Source organism: Arctopsyche grandis, chromosome 5, assembly GCF_051622035.1.
Source record: "Arctopsyche grandis isolate Sample6627 chromosome 5, ASM5162203v2, whole genome shotgun sequence".
NCBI classification, from domain to species: Eukaryota; Metazoa; Arthropoda; class Insecta; order Trichoptera; family Hydropsychidae; genus Arctopsyche; species Arctopsyche grandis.
Genome location: NC_135359.1, coordinates 5,139,390 through 5,160,719, shown reverse-complemented (window position 1 = coordinate 5,160,719; position 21,330 = coordinate 5,139,390). Strand labels below are relative to the sequence as shown.

General features: G+C 34.5%; 5 protein-coding genes across 11 annotated transcripts in view; 2 read left to right on the top strand and 3 right to left on the bottom strand.

Annotated features, from left to right (window-relative positions):
• Window positions 1-1,707: 1,707 nt before the first annotated feature.
• LOC143912445 (uncharacterized) lies at window positions 1,708-5,141 on the top strand. 2 transcript variants are annotated; one of them, XR_013260637.1, is made up of 6 exons: window positions 1,708-1,938; window positions 2,129-2,315; window positions 2,401-2,531; window positions 3,134-3,235; window positions 3,314-4,009; window positions 4,584-5,141. XR_013260637.1 is itself a non-coding variant. In XM_077431733.1 (5 exons), the coding sequence occupies exons 1-5, from the start codon at window positions 1,836-1,838 to the stop codon at window positions 3,913-3,915; spliced, it is 1,125 nt and encodes a 374-aa protein (XP_077287859.1). In that variant the 5' UTR covers window positions 1,708-1,835; the 3' UTR covers window positions 3,916-5,141. The 2 variants fall into 2 exon arrangements, 1 of the variants encoding a protein (XP_077287859.1); XM_077431733.1 differs by having other exon boundaries at window positions 3,314-5,141.
• Ipk2 (Inositol phosphate kinase 2) lies at window positions 4,233-15,815 on the bottom strand. Its single transcript, XM_077431254.1, has 6 exons — window positions 15,717-15,815; window positions 13,608-13,881; window positions 8,336-8,548; window positions 7,820-8,257; window positions 6,247-6,436; window positions 4,233-5,757 (listed from the first exon to the last, which is right to left on the bottom strand). The coding sequence occupies exons 1-6, from the start codon at window positions 15,813-15,815 to the stop codon at window positions 5,289-5,291; spliced, it is 1,683 nt and encodes a 560-aa protein (XP_077287380.1). The 3' UTR covers window positions 4,233-5,288.
• LOC143912450 (hydroxyacyl-coenzyme A dehydrogenase, mitochondrial-like) lies at window positions 8,632-13,820 on the bottom strand. The gene is made up of 5 exons (XM_077431738.1): window positions 13,224-13,820; window positions 10,296-10,571; window positions 10,131-10,216; window positions 9,690-9,904; window positions 8,632-9,614 (listed from the first exon to the last, which is right to left on the bottom strand). The coding sequence occupies exons 1-5, from the start codon at window positions 13,287-13,289 to the stop codon at window positions 9,376-9,378; spliced, it is 882 nt and encodes a 293-aa protein (XP_077287864.1). The 5' UTR covers window positions 13,290-13,820; the 3' UTR covers window positions 8,632-9,375.
• Window positions 15,816-16,828: 1,013 nt separating the features above from the next.
• KFase (kynurenine formamidase) lies at window positions 16,829-19,102 on the top strand. Its single transcript, XM_077430821.1, has 4 exons — window positions 16,829-17,023; window positions 17,854-17,955; window positions 18,040-18,253; window positions 18,328-19,102. Exons 1-4 carry the CDS (start codon window positions 16,900-16,902, stop codon window positions 18,791-18,793), a joined length of 906 nt encoding a protein of 301 aa, XP_077286947.1. The 5' UTR covers window positions 16,829-16,899; the 3' UTR covers window positions 18,794-19,102.
• Ctl2 (Choline transporter-like 2) overlaps window positions 19,037-21,330 on the bottom strand; it is a 32,842-nt gene continuing 30,548 nt past the window's right edge. For all 6 annotated transcript variants that reach the window (XM_077430816.1, XM_077430820.1, XM_077430819.1 and 3 more), the window contains 4 exons: window positions 20,845-20,998; window positions 20,470-20,761; window positions 20,165-20,393; window positions 19,037-20,080 (listed from right to left, as the gene is read on the bottom strand). In XM_077430816.1, coding sequence (XP_077286942.1) covers window positions 19,983-20,080; window positions 20,165-20,393; window positions 20,470-20,761; window positions 20,845-20,998 — 773 coding nt within the window. In that variant the 3' untranslated portion in view covers window positions 19,037-19,982. The remainder of the gene's footprint in view (window positions 20,081-20,164; window positions 20,394-20,469; window positions 20,762-20,844; window positions 20,999-21,330) is intronic.

Sequence of the window (21,330 nt, the reverse complement as noted above, 5' to 3'; positions counted from 1 at the left end):
AATAAAGCTTTATAAAACTAGCACAACAGTGTTTCGTTAGGCCGGGATACGGTCAACACACATGTAACCCGCCTACATTGGTACTAATCCGACGTGATCTACGCAACCTTCTGATCATCCAACAGCGCTGTCAACACACATCGCTACCCCGCCTACATTGGTGACCCCATCTTTGAACCACACAACAGTGTTTCGTTAGGCCGGGATACGGTCAACACATCGTACCCCGCCTACAAGATAAATACTTCGGGGGAAATTTACAACCAAGATATATTTTGTGGGTTCGGTGATTACTGGTCACAAATTACTCGTCACAAAGTCACTAAAATCTCTATAACGGAACATCTGGCAACCGAAAAGTCCATCATACTAACGATAACTATCATAGTAACGAAAACTTGAGTGCCAAATATTGTGTATTCGCGATTTTCATGGCAAAAATTGTCTTTGTGACCACCCCAACGTGACGAATAGTCCAATTACCATTTTGTGGGCCTTGCATTCTAACTGGAGAGTTGGAAATGAGGTGGCAATTTATAAGTACTAGTGAAAATCGACCTAAAAATGCATTAGCTGCAATTGCAATTTGCAATCCTTCAATATTTACATCTAAAAATTTTAGCAATACTTCCGGTGACAACAGCCACAAGTGAACGGAGCTTCTCCACACTACGATGGCTAAAAACATATTTAAGAAATACGATGGCGGAAAATCGGGATATAAATTTTAGTGCAGAAAAAATATTATATAAATACGCGAAGATTGAATCTGTGAATCTCGTACTTTTTTAAAGTATTCATTATTTTTATTTTATTTGAATTTTGTTCATACCATATGTTTATTACATATTTACTTTATTTTTATATGTTGTGATTTTATATTAATTAAATATAAATTATCTTGCCTTTTTTCCTGTCAAAACCCCCCCCCCCCCCCTTGACAAAATCCTGGCTACGCCACTGTGCCAAACGGATTCAAATTAGGAGAATTGCCTGGCCATCGAAGAAGAGGAATTTGATAGTCAGACATCATTTTTTTTAATAAGTTTGTTTTTGTAGAAGAGAAATATTACACTAATTTCTTTGTGTATGAATAGAAAAGGATATAGAGAGGAGCGTACAAAAAAAATGAACCCAAACGGTCCCATAGTAAATTATTTATGATCGTTTCTAATCCTCGCAAACGTCGAACAAACAGGTGTCCCTAACATCTTGGCCGGGGACTGTACATAGTGTCAGACCAATGAACGAAGTGAAATATAGAAGAGCCTTGTAAAAATTATTTTTAATGTTCACAAAAATATTTTGCTAATTTATTTCAAATGAAACACATGAACAATATAAAAAAATCTTTCCAGTGATTTATTTGGTTGATTACATCCAACTCATGTTTTGAGTTATTTTCAAAATAACCTGTTCATAAATTAGTTCAATTTATGAATCCGGTTTTCAACAACACAATCTTAATACCCCAACCATCAAGGAAGTGGCTGCGAAAATCAACATCGGTTACAAGAACGGTAATTGGCACTCAAGTTCTCGTTAGCATGATGGACTTTTCGGCTGCCAGATGTTCAGTTATAAAAATTTTAGTGACGTTGTGACCAGTAATCACCGAACCTTTTTGTGGAACTCGAGTATATACCTACGTATATGTACAATATGTATGTTTGTATGTAGGTTTAAAATTTGACATAAATGTCAAACAATGGTCGTAAATCGTGATGCTATGTGCATATATTGCGATCGAGCGGCTGTCAGTGTCGCGTGGTATTTGTGTCTTGATTACCTTCACGACCGAAATTAAATATTGCAGAGCAAATATTTGAGATAATATGCGAGTGCTAGTTCAGACAGCGCTGGGGACCTCGTTCGAGCTGGTCGCCGCTCCCGAAGACAATGTCTACCTGCTCAAGTGCAAAATTTTGCGCAAATTAGGTGATCGTACAGTCCCTCCCCAAAATCACCCCCATTCATTGTTAAGATCTCGTCTTACGTATGGTCAATGCCATAATTGCCATCAGTGTGCTATTTAATACTCAATTACTCGATTGTATAACTGACGTTGAATTTGAGGTCGAACTGTCATATCGATCCGTGTTGATTTCATTGTGTGCGATTTGTACAGGTATTCCGGTGGCTCAGCAGCATCTCATGTACAACTTGGTGGAGCTCACCAATTCGGCAAACCTGAGCAGTTACTCCATCAGAGACGGCAGTGTCCTCAAATTGTTGGTGTCGTTGAAGAATGGACTGATTGCAGATTGCGGTCGCACAATATCGACGCTCGACCACATCCAATGGACAGAGTTGAAGTATTTTATGAATAATAATAGATTGGATGTTTTGTTCTGTGTTTGTTGTTGTTCTGTGGTAAGCTCTGGTTTATTGTTCTCGCAGGGAGGAAGCTATGGAATTGTTACACGCTGGATATAAGGGTTTAGTGATTGACGACGACGATGATGATTTTATTGCACACTTTCTGATCGATACACCTCAGTCTATATTTCTACCAGGGATTCCACTTACAGGTTTGTATAGTTGAAATTGTGAGTGTTTGTAATCATAGATGTTTACAAAAGTTTTATAAGGTTGACATACAGTGAAAACCCATTAATTGATATACAATATTTTTGATATGCAACGTTTCATGATCTACGTACGTATATTTAGATACAATCCATTTTATTTAATTCAATTATATTAAAAGAAAAAGTTGAAACTATAAGGAAAAGCGGTATCATTTTGTTCAAGTAAAAAAAAGAAGTATTTTGTCAATGGGTGATTGAATAATAATTTCTAGAATTCTAACATTGCTCAGTTAGAATTCTAGAAATTCAGCTGCGTTGTTGAAGTCTTCCATGATGTCGGGGTAACTTCTCTTGCTTTCATCATAGGTACATTCTTTTAATCGAAGCTTGTATAAATCAACTCTCTGAATGAGTTTTTCCAAAATTGCGACCTAGTTAAATCATTTCTTGCACTTAAAACTATTCAGTATGTTTTTTGTTGTCAAAATCTTAAAAGATAATTTACTCAAAACAATAGTTAATACAATTAATGGATTTTTTTTGTAAGTCGTTTAACAAAAACTTCACATTTAACTGACTTCATTGAAAATTGTTATTTGTAGAAGAAGATTGCGTAACGAAATGTAAAATGATTGATGTTCAAAGTAGAATGAGAGAGCTTTCAATTAAAAGATTCGAAAAAAATTATCAAAGCCCATTTGAAGGTTTGATTTGTTCATTATACATATATATACATAGCTTTAAAAAAAAAAAACGGAGGTCTATACACTTTGTGATTTTAGGTAATAACATTCGCAAGGAGTTTTTACATCAGGATTGTCCATGCGGAGAAGGCAATCACGTAGAATCGATACTTTGCGGTGTGAGGAACATCTACAGAGAACCCAACAAAAGATACACTTACAAATCGTCTTTACGAAAATTACCCAACATCAACAGTAGTTATAGCGACCATTCTAGCAAATTTTGTAATTATTGCGACGATAATATTTGCGAGTGCAAACCGAATTTTTGCATCACTAGGGATAACGGTTTGAAGGAGATCAACACAATAGACACGTTAAAAAATTCCGAACTGAGTTCGTATAAAGATTCTAGAGATTTAGCGAAAAAAGTCGGTTTTCTTCCGCCAATTGATAATAAAATAAAAGACAAAGGGAAAAGACACGCCGGAGGAAAGTCTGAACGAATGCGGTGCTTAGTTTGTAAGAAGAGGCTGTCGATAGCTACCATACACAATTGTCAATGCGGCGGTGCATTTTGTGCCCCGCATCGGTATTCGGAAGTTCACAACTGCCAGTACGATTACAGTAAAGAGTGGCTCTCCCAACTTCATAAGGCTAACCCTCCTGCTTATAGTTTTCCAAAATTACCTAAAATTTAATTGTTAAATGTGAATGTTATAGTTGTCAATAAATTAAATTATAGCACGAGCTTTTTATTTAATATAATGCTAATCTCTGTATATAACTGTTTAAGTTAAGTAACAACCCTTTGAGTGCCGACGTCTTTTCTGTTGAAAGCCCGCCACGCTGAAAATTTCCAACTAGAATTATTTAGAAATCCAATAGAAAGCAGGTATAAAAATTGTAGCTAATCCAAACAAACCCCTAGATATCTACCGCCGAGGATTTAGAGTTTTGTAAAGGTGTGTTTAAACTCTCTAATATATCTTGCAACAATATAAAATAAACAACAGAAGTCTGCTAATGAATGTATTTTTCCAAAGCTAGTTTCATCCTCTTCATTGTTGTTAAAATGTAATGCTCACAATCTAAATGCCAAGCCACAATCTAAAATACTCAACAGTTAGGGATTTCCATCGAAAAGTTCTCCTATGGTTATAAATTCAAAAATTCCAGTGTAAACCAGTCTTTATAAACATTGACAAGGATTACACGATCCATGTTCAATGTATTTTTTTTCCAATGCTACCTGGAAAGGCTTAGCGGGTAGTATTCTTGTTTATTTTTTACATACTCAAAAGACAACACCTATTGGCGTATTTCAGGGTCATGGACTTGGTGGCAAAACGCCGATCGGCATTCAAAGGGTTAAATTGTTAATCAATGTGTTTAACTTTTTTGGTGTTTAATAAGGAAATGAACTTGACTGAGGCCATCACGGTAGCATGATAGTTCATATATAATATGAGGTCGAATCTCGGTGAAAAAATGTTGTAAACTTGACTCAAAACTACCAATTAATTGATGTTACTCTTATGTATAGATCTGAATTGTTTCATTCACCATTTGGCCAAAAAATTATAAGCAAGCCCCTTTTTTTTCAAGATCGGACTGACAATATAGAATATATAACTGTGGAAGTCGAGGAAATTAACCGTTGATTACTTTTAATTTTTATTCCTGGCTATTGCTTATTTTATAATATAGTATCTGTAAATAGTAAAAAAGTAGCATAGCTATATGTGATTTACCTTATTTTCACATCTGATTTACCACATATTGTCCAATCTTACTGTTCTACATATGAAGGGGTTATCGTGATGGCTTTGTCTTCACATACATTTTACTTTTTCTATTATATTATATGTAAATGTATAATGTGGTACAATTTGTATTCTTATTAAACCAATTTATTTATGTGGGGATTTCTCTTTGTTTGTTTTCTATCGAGAAACGGAGGATTATAATACTAATGCAGACATTTTTACAAAATGGAGATCAATCAAACAATGACGGAATATGTTAAAAAAATAATATAAAATTTATTACAAAAATACTTTGATAATGGAAGTCATTCAGCAGTCTCTAAAAATGATTCGAATATTCGTATTAAACTGTCTAATCCCTCTAAATAGTTTTTATCTACTGTTGGTTCTTCGGCGGGGAACGTGTGAGCAAAGTCGATGATTTTAACACTAATCCACGGCTTGTTCTGGTCTTTGTCGTCAATGATCAACTCTTTTAAAGTTGTTGCATAGTCTGCTTTTACTTTCGATATGAAATCACTGTAGTTGTGATGAAACGAATGACTCCTGTGGATCTTATGGAATGCTCTGTGCCAGTTCGACACACCTTCTCCCACGGAATGGGAAGCCTGGAATGCGACGTTAGGTTGAGTTGTAGAACCCAACCTTAAAATTGGGCCTGTTTCTGCAATTTGACCGCTGAAATGTCCCGTGGAATCTTTCGAATATGTCTCCGGTGAATTGAACGAGACCTTTCGAGTTCTTTGCGTTTTTATGTTGCTCTGCGATGGCTCACTGTAACACATCGAAGACATTCAATTATTGTATATGCATGTTGAAGAATATAATGATCGATTTTATTGGGTCTACGTGACGAGACAGAATGTGAAATTACAGAAAACACAAATATCGGAAGGCAAAGATCGAAAATCGAAAGATCTTAAGTCGAAAGATGAAAAAAAAAAATGGTGCATGGTAAACGGTACATACTCACGTATATACTCACTTAATTTGCGCGAGCAAGATACAACAGGAACAAGAGGAACATGCTTTTCCTCCCGTATTCTGCGCGCGCACATTAATACGGGAGGAAAAGCCTGTTCCTCTTGTTCCTGTTGTATCCTGCTCGCGCAAATTAAGCGAGTATGTACCGTTTACCATGCACCATTCTCTTTTGATCTTTCGACTTAAGATCTTTTGATTTTCGATCTTTGCCTTCCGATATTTGCGTTTTCTGTAATTTAACATTCTGTCTCGTCACGGAGACCGGATTTTATTACATACCCAGAAGTTTCTTTGATGATGTTTTTTAATTTTTTACAGTCGTAAGCAATGAGCAACGACGTTGAAAAGAAACGAACACATGTTTGCTTTTTAGCCCATTTTTGTATTTTCCACAGACATGACAATAGCTTTACAATTAGCTCTCTGCATAATATGTGATTGTTATCAGCATTAAGATAAATCCGCAAGGCTGAAAAGATTTGTACAACATTTATGTATGTATGTATATACCAATAGATTTATCTGACCTTGTCTGGGTGTGTAACAGATAGTGTGAATTAAAGGATAATATGGACTTGGGGGTCACTGAGTACATCTACCAGTTAACAAAACCAAATAAACATCTACAGTATGTATATCTAGCTAATTATAAGAATTTATATTAAAAAGTTACAAAGTTGACTCATTACGAATTAATTGACATACATTATATGGTGCTACTTTAATATGCGATCTACCTTCAAGTTTTTTCGTTACTATGCCATCTCACTCTGTCTCGGTTCTCGCGTGTGACAGTGAGACTGAATAATACTGACCCTAACAACCTAATCTTAAATGAATAGGGCCAACCCTAACTTAACCTGACCCTTAAATAAATAAGAGTTGGCTGCTAAGATATTAAGGCAACATTATGGGGCGGCAGGAATAAACAAAAATTATAATAAACAGGTTGTTGCTACGATACAAATAAAAAAAAAATAGTCGACTGCGATTCAAAGGTAGACCGCATATTAAAGTGGCACCCATTATATATATATATATATATGGGTCTACATCACGGCATCGAAAGTTTAAAGATCGAAAAGAATGTATGCATGGTAAACGGTACTATGTATATATAATAAATATCAGTGGCATGCGGTGAAATTATTTCTCTTTTTGTCGTACAGCCTTGCTTAATGTGCGCAGGCAGGATACGGGAGGAAAGCCTGTTCCTTTTGTCCCTCTTGTATCCTGCTCGCGCAAATTAAGTGATGTATAACAGGGGGAGAGAGAGTTTTACCGCACGCCACTGATATATATATATATATACTATCCGCTTTTCATATGTATTCATGGTAAATGAATATTTTCGATTTTTTGACTTCGATTCGGTGACGGTCAACGGAATATAATATATTAACCCTTTGGACGTCGAACTATATTGAAATATATTGTAGTTTTAAGCTTAGTTCAAGAAAAAAACGAAAGTGATGAGTACTTTTCTATCACAGTGAAAAATCGTCAGTTTAGGGGTCGAAATATTTTTTCAAGTTTCATCAAAAGTCATATGTTGACCGTAGTAGATGTTAATAGACATAAATTATATATACAAAGAAGTTTCACACTAGAAAAAAAGTTTTTGCTGCAATTGAGCTCCTTTTAAGACAGAGGCGTGCGTGATTGATATTATTTTTATGGATTATATTATAGTAGTACAACGAATTTGTGATCTTAGCAATCTTGGACAGGGTTTTTCAAAATACCCCAAATGTTAAACTCCAGACAGATATACAAACGCATTCGATTTTATACATGTAGATAGATCGGTGAGTATTATGTTGTATTTATGTAATCGAAATTTTCAACGTACCATCTTTTATTGTCTCTCCGTTTAATTTTTTTCCATATTCTTTGTTGTAATTGTGTAATCTTCCTGTTGATGTTTTGTATACTTGAAATCCAGGAATGCAAAAACCCACATCGTCTTTGCTAGTTTTGTATTTTTCTTGCTCTTTCTTTATTTTACCTGGCAAAGCTAGTGGATCGGACGTGATTCTTCCGATTTTGATATCGATGATACATGGCTCCAACATACCTTCTGTCACGTCTTCTAATATCATAAACTCGGTACTCCGTCCGTTAATATCCAATTTTCTCGTACCGTAATATTTTGCACAGTAGTCTCTTAGTTCGATGAGTATTGGATCAGCTGTGGTTTGCAATTTTTGGTAAAAAAATATCTCCCGTACGCCGGATTCGGGTTTGTTGATCGGCTTAAGAATACTTCCATCTTTGCTTTTTAGCATACCTAATATGTATATTTTTTTGAATAATTAATTTCATAGCAATTTTTTACTTATACTAACTATACAAAAGATATACCAACCGATAGAATCCTTTCCTTCAACGAATTTGTGGCCAGCCACTTGGGTACTGAGCAATTGAAACTCATCACTTTCGATACCATTGGAACTTGCAAAAACAGGAGGCAAATGTTCGGCCAGTTCATTTAACGGCTGTCCGTAATTACTATATGTCATGTGGGAGATAGACCTCTGTTTTCTATATCGATTTCCTCTACTTGTGTTAGCCGCCATTTCTAATGGACAAAAAGAGTTGGCATTGTATGAGTAAAGTTAAAAAATCAATTAATTTCAATAATCGGAAAAGTCATATATGTACAGTTTATCTATGTACTTAAAGAATAAGAACCTGTAGGTTGAATGCTAGAATGCTCAGTACATTTAAATGGTGTGAAGTGTAACACTCGAGTGTTTAGTTGGAATTCGACAGTAGATTAAACATTAGGCTACAAGTTTGTGGATTTAAATAGATAAACGAAATTCGGGACAGAGTAGAATGGAATTGTATAGAACAATGATAAATTTCTAAATATTACCCCCTTGGAAAGAAGAATGAGTTTGTGTGAACGAATTGCTGAAACTGTACAAATTTGCCGTTAAATCGCAGATGTACTTAAAAGATATCGTTATCAGTCCATTATCTGCCGATAACCTAACTTATATAGATATTTCATAGAAACCTCTGCATTGGGATTCACCTATCTCCAATAATTTATTTGGAAAAGTATAATAAACACTCGAGATAAAGATTGATTATAAATTAAATAAAAAATAATGCTGATTCACAAGATTTAATTTGCACTGATGACATTCATTGATAGATGCATTGTTAAAACTGCACTGTTTATTTTCACTGCAAATTTCATACAATAGGGAAATAAATTAGCATGCATATAATAAATCATAATCAAGTTTTGTAACAATTATAATTTCACATTTATTTCAAGTGGACGTACAATACATCAATTTCACAAAACGACAATTATTTGTAAATTTATGACCTATGTACATATGTATATGTAAATGCATTACAAAAATAATTTTCTGTTGCATTATATTAAAATTATTTTTTGTATTTATAATATCCTTCTCCTGACTTGATGCCGAGTTTGCCTTCAGCTACGAGTTTGTTAAGCGATTCGACAGGTTTGAAAAGTGGGTTATCGGGAAACTTTTTGTGCCATCCATCGATGATTGCTTTAGTTGTATCGTGTCCGACATAGTCGGCCAATTCTAAAGGTCCCATTGGATATCCGGCTCCGAGTTTCATTGCAATATCGATGTCGCGCGCTGATGCATCTCCTAAAATTAAACTAGAATTATTACCGTATTCTATTTATAATAGTTTGATTTTATCCACTTCTTTATAAAGCTGACCTCTTTCATATAAACGGGCCGCTTCGGCCATGTAAGGTACGAGCAAGCGGTTGACAACAAATCCGGGAGTGTCTTTACATGTGATGCACGTCTTTCCGATGGCTTTTCCCCAAGCGAGCATTGCTTGATAGGATTCCTCTGAGGTTTCTTGCGTGCGTATAACTTCCAACAATTTCATAACTGGTACAGGATTAAAGAAATGTAGGCCGCCAAATCTGAAAACAATTTAAATGTTTATTAAAACGGCTCATTACGTAATAATAATTTAAGAATATTATGGAAATAGATTGATAAATGACATGATTTTACATAATTTTGTTTGACAATTGGTTGACGAGAGGTCAAGAGATGAACTTACATTATATAAATTTATTATTTAATTCATTTCAATGGTTATTTATCAGTTATAAGATTTTCGTTTATATAATTCATGGTACCTACCTGTCTTTGCGGTCGACTACAGATGCAATTTCAGCAATTGATAAAGATGAAGTATTCGATGCGAATAAGGCATGTTCGGGTGCTATCTATAATTATAATGAAGAAAATCACAAATCATTAAACAATATTATAAAATAAACTATAATGAAATCCAATATAAATCACCTTATCTATGGAGCTGAAGAGGGTGTGTTTTGCTGCCATATTTTCGACTATGGCCTCAACTACGAGATCTGTAGATTTGACAGCATCTTTCAAATCTGCTGAGGTGTTCAATCTCGACAACGACTCGGCAACAAATTTCTCACCAGCTGCTGGATCTTCTTTGTAAACCTTCTTGGCAACACGTTGCAAGTTAACATTGATGGATGCTTGCGCTTTTTTGAGGACATCGTTGTTTACATCGACTAGTGTTACGCGATGACCAGTTTGTGCCGCTACCTAAAATAATGTTAGTAAATATAATACTACAATGATACGATAAGGATGTGATTAACGTAAAAAAATTAGCTTTTACTAAAAATTTAAGTAATATGAATATTCAGATTAGTTACTACGATGTAGCATTAATAGTGAAAAGTGAATGATTTGATTATCAAATATATGTAGGTATTTTGAAAACATATTCAAAACTTGACGAGCAGGTATCTAACCAGAGGCCATCGATGCTTTAAGATACTCGGAGATTTTTAAAAATAGTTTGAAACATTTTCTTATATAAAATTATTGAAATTGTCTAAAGCTGTTATTATAAGAATTGCAATTAAAGGAATGTTAATGCAGTATTGAATATTATATATCACTGCTTTTGTATATTGTTGTTGCCACTAATTGTTCAATTGAAATTGTTTAAAGGTTGAACTGAAATACATATTTAGATCATTAATCTTATATAACAAACGGAACAATGATAAATAAAATACAACAGAAAGATTATAGGTCATAAAAGTCGAAAGGCAAGATATTTTGGTTTCATCGAAACTAGACAAATATGTTTTAATCGAGTATCTACATATGTTTAATAACCAGTTTTGTTTAATTTTTAATGGGAGCAATAGTTAAATATCGATAAATTCTGAGGCACAAATTAGAATCAAGAGGGGAAAAATGGGACATGAATATTATAATTTTTTTTAAGCTTAATTAAATAAATTAACCAATCCATGTTTAATTTAAAATGAGATGATACCTGATATTGAGAATATACATATATGTACATAGTTTATTGCAGAAATTATAATTATTTGCATTTTGTATTCGAAAACTAATTTTTAATGTATCATAATCATAGTGGCGCACTTCTGATTAGGGGAAATCACAGTAATGGGTCAATTAATAGTGGTCAATAGTGGTCACTTCTTTCGACAATAATAGTTACAAATCCAAATGGCCAAACAATTTGTGTTTTAGTAGCTTCTATCCTATCTACCCCTAGAGGCAGAGAGAAATTCACAGTGGCGTAGCATGAATTCCTGGTGCCCCCCCCCATATATTCATATTATTTATTTACAGCAAAATAACTTTCCAAATGAATAATTTATACCTTTTTTACGTATCGGTATATGTACCTATATATCGAAGTGCATTAATAGTTTAATCTGGACGACCAACAAGCAGTGCACAATCTGTTTAAAGTAACTGATGGTGAATTTTCCTTTAAAACTTCCCACCTGTTAATGGTGATAGCGAAAAATTTATAAATTTTATTGGTTTTAATCATATAATTTTGTTTTATTGTTTACACATTGAAAAAATATATACAAGAATAAGAGAATTCTCAGCAAATAGGTTGAAGTGGCACTAACGTTCAAAAGATGGAAAAAGACGGCAGTCTTCTAGCCCTATTGGCATAGATCAATTACACAATGAAGATGAATTGAAAAGATGTATAATAATGTATGTACATACACATATAGTACAAATAGGTTGAAAAATAATAGAAGTTTTTAAAAGAGTTATTTCAAAAAAATTACAGAACAAATTAAAAAATCAGTGAAAAAGGCGCGCTTCGTGGCGCCCCCCCCCCGCATTGCGGGGTCTGCGGGCGCGGTAGCTACGCCACTGGAAATTCATAAAAATATATTTGCACTTCCAGTGAGTAGTGTAGTTTAAACCAGTGCTTCCCAAATTGGGGGGTCGCGACCCCCTGGGAGGCCGTAGGATTTCTCGCGGGGGCCGCGAAAATATTCAATAGAAAGTACAAATATTAATTTATGAATATTTTTCCACATTACATATTTAGGGAATGTATGTATATATTTAAGGAAATATTTCCCAAACTTGAATGAGGATGAAAGGAACAATTGGATAAGAACACCATTTGCCAAGTCCTTAAAATATGATCATATTACGTGGACAGCCCAAGAAGAGTTGATCGATATCAGATCAGATAATTTACTTGAAGTGGAATTTAATGAAAAAAGTATTTCAGAATTTTGGTTAAGGCGACAACAAGAATATCCTGCTATTGGAAAAGAAGCCCTGGTAACTCTTATTCCTTTCGCGACTACGTACCTATGCGAAACACCATTTTCGTCATTACTTATATTAAAAAATAAGCAAAGGTCATGCCTTTCCACGGAGACTTTGGAAGATGCTTTGCGAGTTAGCATTTCTGACATTGAACCCGATATCGATTTGTTATGTAAAAACATGCGACCTCATCTATCGCATTAAATTGTTTCATGTGTGTCTAGATTTTATATTAGAAAAATGATTTTAAGCAAGTTCCTATAATTTTGTACTGAATATAAATATGTGTATTATAATTGGAATAATAATTACTGCCAAATAAACATTTTAACTAGAAAAAAATTTTTTTTAGGGGCCGGGAATTAATTATTTCAAATTTAGGGGGTCGTGATATGAAAGTAATTGGGAAGCACTGGTTTAAACGTCAAATACTCTTGATCTAATTGCATTTTGGAATACTTTCGATTACGAATCGGTTAAATTCCACAAGATTGAAATTAGTTCGCCCTTGCATAGTTTTAGATCGGCGAAGGGGCAATGGTCAGAAAGTGACGTCAATATAGACCGAAAGTGTATTAAATTGTACAATTATTGAGAATGTCGAGTGGAGAGATGTCGTACCTGAGCGATGCCAGATCCCATGAGTCCTCCTCCGACGACCGTCACGTGTCGAACTAAGGCTGCCATCTTGAGATGAGGAGTCGCGGAGTCGAGGAGTCGAGGAGTCGAGGAGTCGCAGAACGGCGAAAGCACAGCTGCAAAGACGACTATTCGCCGACCGAACCACTCGCTGAATTATAAACGATCGAGACTCGAGATTTGCTGCGAGTCGGACTTTGCCCCCGCGGCACGCGACCACAAATATGTCTATCTCTCTCACGCGTGTATACAGTATGCATATGAAAGTATGTACGTACAATACAATACGTATATAAGCATACGCAAGCGCGTAAAGACGCGAGGTAGGGGTGGGAGGGAGAGGGGATTTTGGCGTTTATGGTTTACCGATCGGGTGCTGCGCCCCCCGGCTCGGCTTGGCCCCCCCTACTCTTCTATTTCCGATTCCGGTTTCTTCTTCCGCTGGGCATGTTCGCTGCCTCCGATGTTTGGAGTCTCGTCGAGCGTGCTCCCAAGATAAGGAAGTCTCGCCGTCTGCTTTTTCTGCACCACATTTTCTTCGCTCGAAATGGATCGGTTTCAGCTCGCAGTCGGTGCAATAAGAGCTGAAAAATATTAGTCCGAAATACGCCGGTTGAAAATGCTGATTCGTTTTCATGAGCTAGAATATTTTGAATGAGTCATCATTGAAAGCAGTTAAAATATTTTATAATTAAAAGAAAAACATTCCCTGATTGGGAAATGTCATAATAATCTATATTTGTACAAGCTCTAATCAATTATGTACATATATTCGAACTAAAATAAAAATAATAATCTATATTGGAGCTTCGATAGAGAAAACGTAATACAGTAAGTACATACATATTTGAGGCGGTAATTGGATTATTACGCACATTGCGATCGCCCAAAAGACAATTTTTGACATGAAAATCGCGAATACGGAATATTTGGCACTCAAGTTCTCGTTAGTATGATGGACTTTTCGGCTGCCAGATGTTCCGTTATAGAGATTTTATTGACTTTTGAGCGAGCGCTTTGTGGGCAATAATCACCGAACCATTTAAGAGGGCTGGACACCAGCGCCTTGTCCATACAAACGTATTACACTTCTCCCTTCCTCAATTATGGCACTAGAGATATTATTAACTAAAAAGGACAATGCATAATTAAACATAAAGTGATATAATATAATTAGACAAAGAATATATAATAGAAATAGAAATAGAAATGGATTAATCAGTCATGACTCTCCTGATGGCAGTCCTGAATTGATGTAATGAAATACCGAATAGATCAACCTCATTCAGTCCCCGTTAAGAGGGCTGGACACCAGCGCCTTGTCCATACAAACGTATTACACTTCTCCCTTCCTCAATTATGGCACTAGAGAAATTATTTTTTAATATGCTATGGATATCCACCATTGGGATGCATCTATCGTTTTATTTTTTTGATTAGTTATTTTTTATAGGAGCTAGGAGCCACCAAACATCTATAAAATCGCCTCTTTTTTACACCCACGAAAAGAGTCCAGCGTGCTTATTTAACGGTCGATTTAAAAAAAAAGTACGCGCATAGTTGCACAGAAAATATCTTTCTCATACCGATGATGAAATTTTTTTTAAATTTGGTCCAGTTTTGGAGGAGAAAATAGGAGAATACGAAACCTCGATTTTGTCGATTTAAAATTCGTATTATCTGGTCGAAGTGCAACTGTCGTATTCACTCAATATATATATATTGATATATATTATCGCATTCACCCAATATATACATTCACTCGATATATATATCGAAGAAAGGAACGGCAACAAAATTAAGGGTTCGGGTGTACAGCCCTCTTAAGGCAAAGCATCGTAACCTGTGCACCGCGGTAATATGTGTTCCCCGAACAGCACGTTGGCCTAATGCGTGCGAGTGAGATCGCGTGTGAGGGAGAAAACCGATGTAAGTTAGTTTTGTCCCTTTACATAGGTATACGGAATAACTAGCGACTGCCGATGAAGTATGTACATACATATGAAAGTATGTAGCTGACAAACTCTAGGAGTCGTAAACAATGTGTGCCGCGAATATCCAGAGGTTACGATGCTCTGATTTAAGGCATATGGGAAATATTACGATAATTGTCCAAGTTTATAGAAGTTGACTATTTGAATTTTCAGATCTACATATTATTGATTAAAAGTTAAAAAAAGCACCACCATGTGTACAAAATGGTTCGGTGATTATTCCGCAAAAAGTGATCTCGCACATGTCACTAAAATCTCGATCACGGAACATCTGGCACACAAAAACTCCATCAATCGAATGCTTCACACGTGAAATATTGTACTAACGAGAACTCGAGTACCAGATGTTCCGTGATCGAGATATTAGTGACATGCGCGAGATTGCTTTTTGCGGAATAATCCGTTTACCGTACAAAATAGTCACAATGATATTTTAATGATTTAAAGATAATTAACAGTAGTATAGAAATCTATTAGAAACCAGGTCGGTTATTGTAATATTTCTTCTATCCCAATATGAGAAAGCGGAGTGTACATATATAACTACATATGTTTGTAAAACGTATGAATTCAAAGTCATCACACTGACCGGCTGAACAAAAGATTACTCTTATGTGTCACTTTGTCTGGTTCGGTGATTATTGGTCACAAAGCGCTCTCCCAAAAGTCACTAAAATCTCTATAACGGAACATCTGGTTGCCGAAAAGTCCATGATACTGTTGCGTAGGGGTGGGTGGAGGATCCAAGTAAAAGGCCAACAGTCGTTTCACAGCATTTATTAATGATTAAGGAGATACACGCACTGGCAGTGCTCAGTCCAGAATGACATGATATCGCCTACGTTCCGCCTTATAAAGGGTAGATCTCTCAGGACGCCTAATCTGTTTACCTGTTGTATAGTCACGTATTCGGATATGTATTTCCACGACATTAGGTCTCCCCGTACCGATTCTGAGAAATAACTAATAACGGTCATTGTTTAGCCTAAATGCACTTAGAGTCCAGATATAATCCTTGGAAGTAAGTGCAAGCACTTAGTTAATCCGATAACAGATATCCGTTGGTCTAAGTGCAATTCGCTCAATCCGCGGCGTACGTAACAATACTAACAAGAACTCGAGTGCCAAATATTCCGTAGTCACGATTTTCATGGCAAAAATTGTTTTTTGGGCGATCGCAATGTGACTAATACTCCAATTAACCTTTGTCTCTACAATATTAATTGATCAAAACCAAAAAGATAATAACGAATATTAACGATGTAGTCTTTTAACTGTAGGACTCTGAGTTATAATCTTAATTTTTTACACGATGACATCAATGATGGTGATTGTTCAATGTTGATGTGTGATAGCAATGATTATTATCAAATTTTAGTCACACGAATAGATATTTACTAAGTAAATTATCTTATCATTTTATCTGAAAACTGTTTTTTTTTTATAGTTTTGAAAAAAGACAAACAGAATGCCGACTACCATCGAGAGATAGATACGAGTTTAAAATAAATATAGTTTGCATATTATGATTGCGCTAAATTCAACGTAACAATTTGAACATCATGTATGGTCGAAAAATATAGCGTTATCACCACTATTCGGTATATTCTGTATTGACAGTCAGTTGACAGTAGTCAGCTGATGTTGACGCCTGTACTGTGGAAATGTCGGGCGATAGTCGAGGACTTTCAGAACATCTAAACCGCGAGTTCTCACCAAGTGTCTGGTCTAAAAGATTCTCTCAGGGAGATTTGGTCATTAATCACCATATAAACCACGTTGAGGCTGGTTAGACAGTTTGCCTTATCAATTAACGACGTTCAAAGTTCACCCAGATAACTATATTATTATATATTGTTTGTTATGTATGTATGATAATACTACAATGATAATAAAAATCGGTTTAAAATTGAGTCAACATTGATATTTGTTTTTCGTACAACATTTGTTATGATCCTTATTAATTTTAATTTGCTCACTATAATAAATGATTGTTTTTTAAATTATGATACCTATTTGACTTAAATCGCTTTTAGAATGGCCAATACAATTATATGTCGACTTATTGTACATACATAATGTAGAATTACTGGTTGATTTATGTACATGCATATATATTTAGCACCACTGAGGTCGATGGTTCGAGTCCTCGTCAAACTGCTGGTCAGGTTTGGAGGTTTTGTTTTGACTCCAAATCGATCGTTTCTCTATCAGAGTTTGCCAATTTTATCTGATCATTGTTGAAACGGTTCCTGAAAATTTGTATTAGATCATTTCCTGTTGTCACAAAATCTGTGTGTATAATTTGTAAAAATTATTACACAGTAATCTGAAATCTATAGATATCTCTATAATTTCGTGTTTATTATATGTATAAAAATTGTAATAATAATTGTACACAAAAATCTAAAACTAATCCTTAGCTGTCTCTATGATTATTATTTCTGTACTGATTAATTGTTATATGCTATGTATTCTGATTGTATATGTATTATTGTATTTCTGACCGTTATCGTACACTCGTCTCATTGGAGCGATCTGTAATGACGAGTGTATATTGATTGTAACAATAAAACAAAATATATATAATGTTGATATGTATATGATATCGTTTATAGAAAGCAGTAAAGCCATTCAAGATGTGAAATGTGAGCTTGATTTACAATATGGATTGGAAGACCGTGAAAAGTTTGACATATTCGGTATCGATTTACCTGATGGTATACTTACATATGTATATATTTTAACATGCTACTTATTGGTTTGCTTCAGTTGCTAAATATGATATGTTACTGATATTACAGATTCGCCGATTGTTATATTTACCCACGGAGGATTTTGGCACGAGCTGTCGAGGCAGCAATCCCGCTATTTCGTAAAGCCATTACATGATAAAGGGATCAAAACGATTGTTCTCGGTTACGATTTGTGTCCTGGCGTTACTTTAAAGCAAATTGTGGAACAAATAAAGAATGCAATTCTTAAAGTTTTCAAATATGCAAGCGAAAAGAACTCTAGGTATTAATACATTGAATTCTTTTGAAAAATTGTTGTCAATGAATAAATAATAGACTAATTTTTTTTTCTTTTAGAGCTATATATATTATTGGTCATTCGGCAGGTGGTCATTTAGTTGCAAAATTTTTGGCCGATAAAATGGTTTTGGAATCCATTCCGAATTTGAACGTATTGCAAGGAGTGTTTTTAGTTTCCGGAGTATACGATCTGACCGAGTTGATCAAAACGCATGAGAATCATTACCTCAATCTGTCTATGGAAGATGCTAAATCATTATCGCCCCAAATGGATAACTATTATCACATGCGTAGTTTGAGTTTGAGATTGTACATCTTGGTTGCAGAACATGACAGCTATACGTTTAAAAAGCAATCGAGGAACTTCTATGACATGTTGATGGAGTCTTGTCAAGTACAAAACATACATTTTGAAATAAAAGACAAGTACGATCATTTCGATATAATGGAAGTGCTTTCCGAGCCTGATAATTACTTGAACGCTCTTCTTCTCGAAGATCTGGACAAAATACGCACGCAATAAAATTCAATACTCGTGCGAGCATATTTTTATACACGAATCTACATTTATATTAAATTTTGATACTTGAATATACACTTGTATAGAATAATTTTAAGAGGCCGTCCATTTTTATATTATTTTTTTTATATAAAATATTCATACATTCCAGAGCAACTATTCCCATTATTATACATATTAAAGTAAAATAAATACTATAATTATATATTTACTATCATATACACGTGTGTCAAAATAATTAATATACAATATTTTTATGACATTTATTACATTTACAAAACATACAAAAAATATATACAAATATTAATACTGTTTTTTGATTTTTATAAAACCTATAATTTTCATTACATCACTTTTATAAAAGAGTAAGAAAAAATATAATTTTAAACTTTATCAAGTTATTATTCTTTTTATAAATATGTAATAACATACATACTTCAACATGCGTATGGCACTGATTATTTTCATATTATATAATATATTGTATCCAATTCTCTGTTTATGACTAGATTATATTTCTTTTTGAGATTACATATATATGTACATACATATATGTATGTATGTAATATGTACATAGATACAACATACATTTTATACATAATATAATATGCAAACATAAAGCCTAATAAATACGTACATAAATATTAAATTAAAATTTATAACGAAATAATTTAGTAAGTTAAAAATAAAGATTGGATTTTGGAATGTAAACATAACATGTATGAATGTACATTGTAGGTACAATTGAACATACATACATATATACATTTTTGTTTCGAAATCAAATTCAATAATGATACATAGATTTTTAATTAAGTGGGATTTAAATCGAATTAAAACAGCTCTTATCACTAATAAAGTCATCACAATTTAAACTGCTGTACCTATAGGTAAATACATTAAAAGCACAAATACATATTTGAAGACAATAAGCGATGGTGGAATAGTAGTTTTAAATTTAGAATCTCATAGACATTTTTTTTGTTTATAGAAATAGTAAAAATATCAATATTGTACTTTGGTGTATATCAAATATACATATACTTAAATTTTGAATCAGTTTGCAAATATTTTGAGTATTGCACATACTTTAATTTTAAAATACCTTAACTATACTTAATTTAATTTTAAAATCACATATATCTTATGCTTGTTGTATATAAATTTGAACATCCTTCTCAATAGTCTGCATTCATTTGATTTTATTCTTTTTATTCAGTATTTTCATCAACTCCTTTGACATGAAATATGGCTTTTCACGCGTGCCGTCATTCCTTTCACAGTCTTCCACTAAAAAAAGAACAAACTCGATCAATATCACATATTAAATTATACATACATACATTGAAATAAAACAACACATTGCAAACATACAAAAGCACAAAAAGAGGGTATCGACGGCCATCGAATACACGCTGAAGAAAACGCTGGCGATAATATACGCGGCGATTCCGACGATAAGAGGAGGGATCAAATCATAATGCAATTGCAAATTCTCTCCAGCGATTTTATACAATTCGGGAGAAGTAAACGCAAAGTAAGCAGCGATGCCGCACCCGACTGATATGATGACTTTGGATAGGAAGAACAAGAAATCGGTCACCTGGAAAAATTAAAGTTTTATTATTGTCTCGACACTGATAACACACGAGGAAGGATTGATATCAACGTTTCATTACCCTGTCCAATACGAACACTCTCAGTATATTCCTCATGAGCAGCGAAAAGGCGTCTCGAGCGCTCGTGCAGAATGGCTTTCCGTGAATGGCGCACATGATATAAGCGTTCTTACTTATGAACTTGAGGAACGATTCCAAGCACGCGAAGAAACACCTGCAGCAGCACAATATGGCACGCGTGAGGAAGTTGTCGTATTTCTTTATTTTATAGTCGACGTATTCCAAAGCCAATCGGATCAGGCGACATATTGTTATGATGAGCGAACCAAATGCGATCGTTCCCAGATGGTACCTGAAGTTTCATAAGTAATGGTTATTATCTAAATGTGTTATGTTATATATGTTTTATTGCAGATTATGCATGTATGTACATACCGGAACGTTCGAGCTATGCCGTTAGTCAAAGTGAAGAATGGCACGTTGGACTTATTGAATGTCCAATACCAGGTCGCGAAGGTTGACGCCAAGATCATTTCACCCAATCCTTCGAGGAAAAATATACTCCAAAAGAATCCAACAACGTCTACGGCTGAAAATTAATTAAATATATTTTATACATTGACATTGTATCAGTACTAGAGTTTCCAATTCGAGTACTTTGCCTTTTTTAGGCTACTCCATAGCCGGATATTTCAGCCAAATACTCGCAGTAATCGATTTTGCACAAATAAATCATAGAAAAATGCGTTCGAATTTTTTCACGGATGATTCTAATTCTTCTGAAGAATCAATAATTATGTATAATTGAAGAATAAGTATTTCAACGACAAAGACGTCAATTACAAGACAAATTGCAAGAAGAAATACAAGTTGCAATATCATCTAGTGCGACGTGCGAATGTCCAAATCAAAAAAGATTTT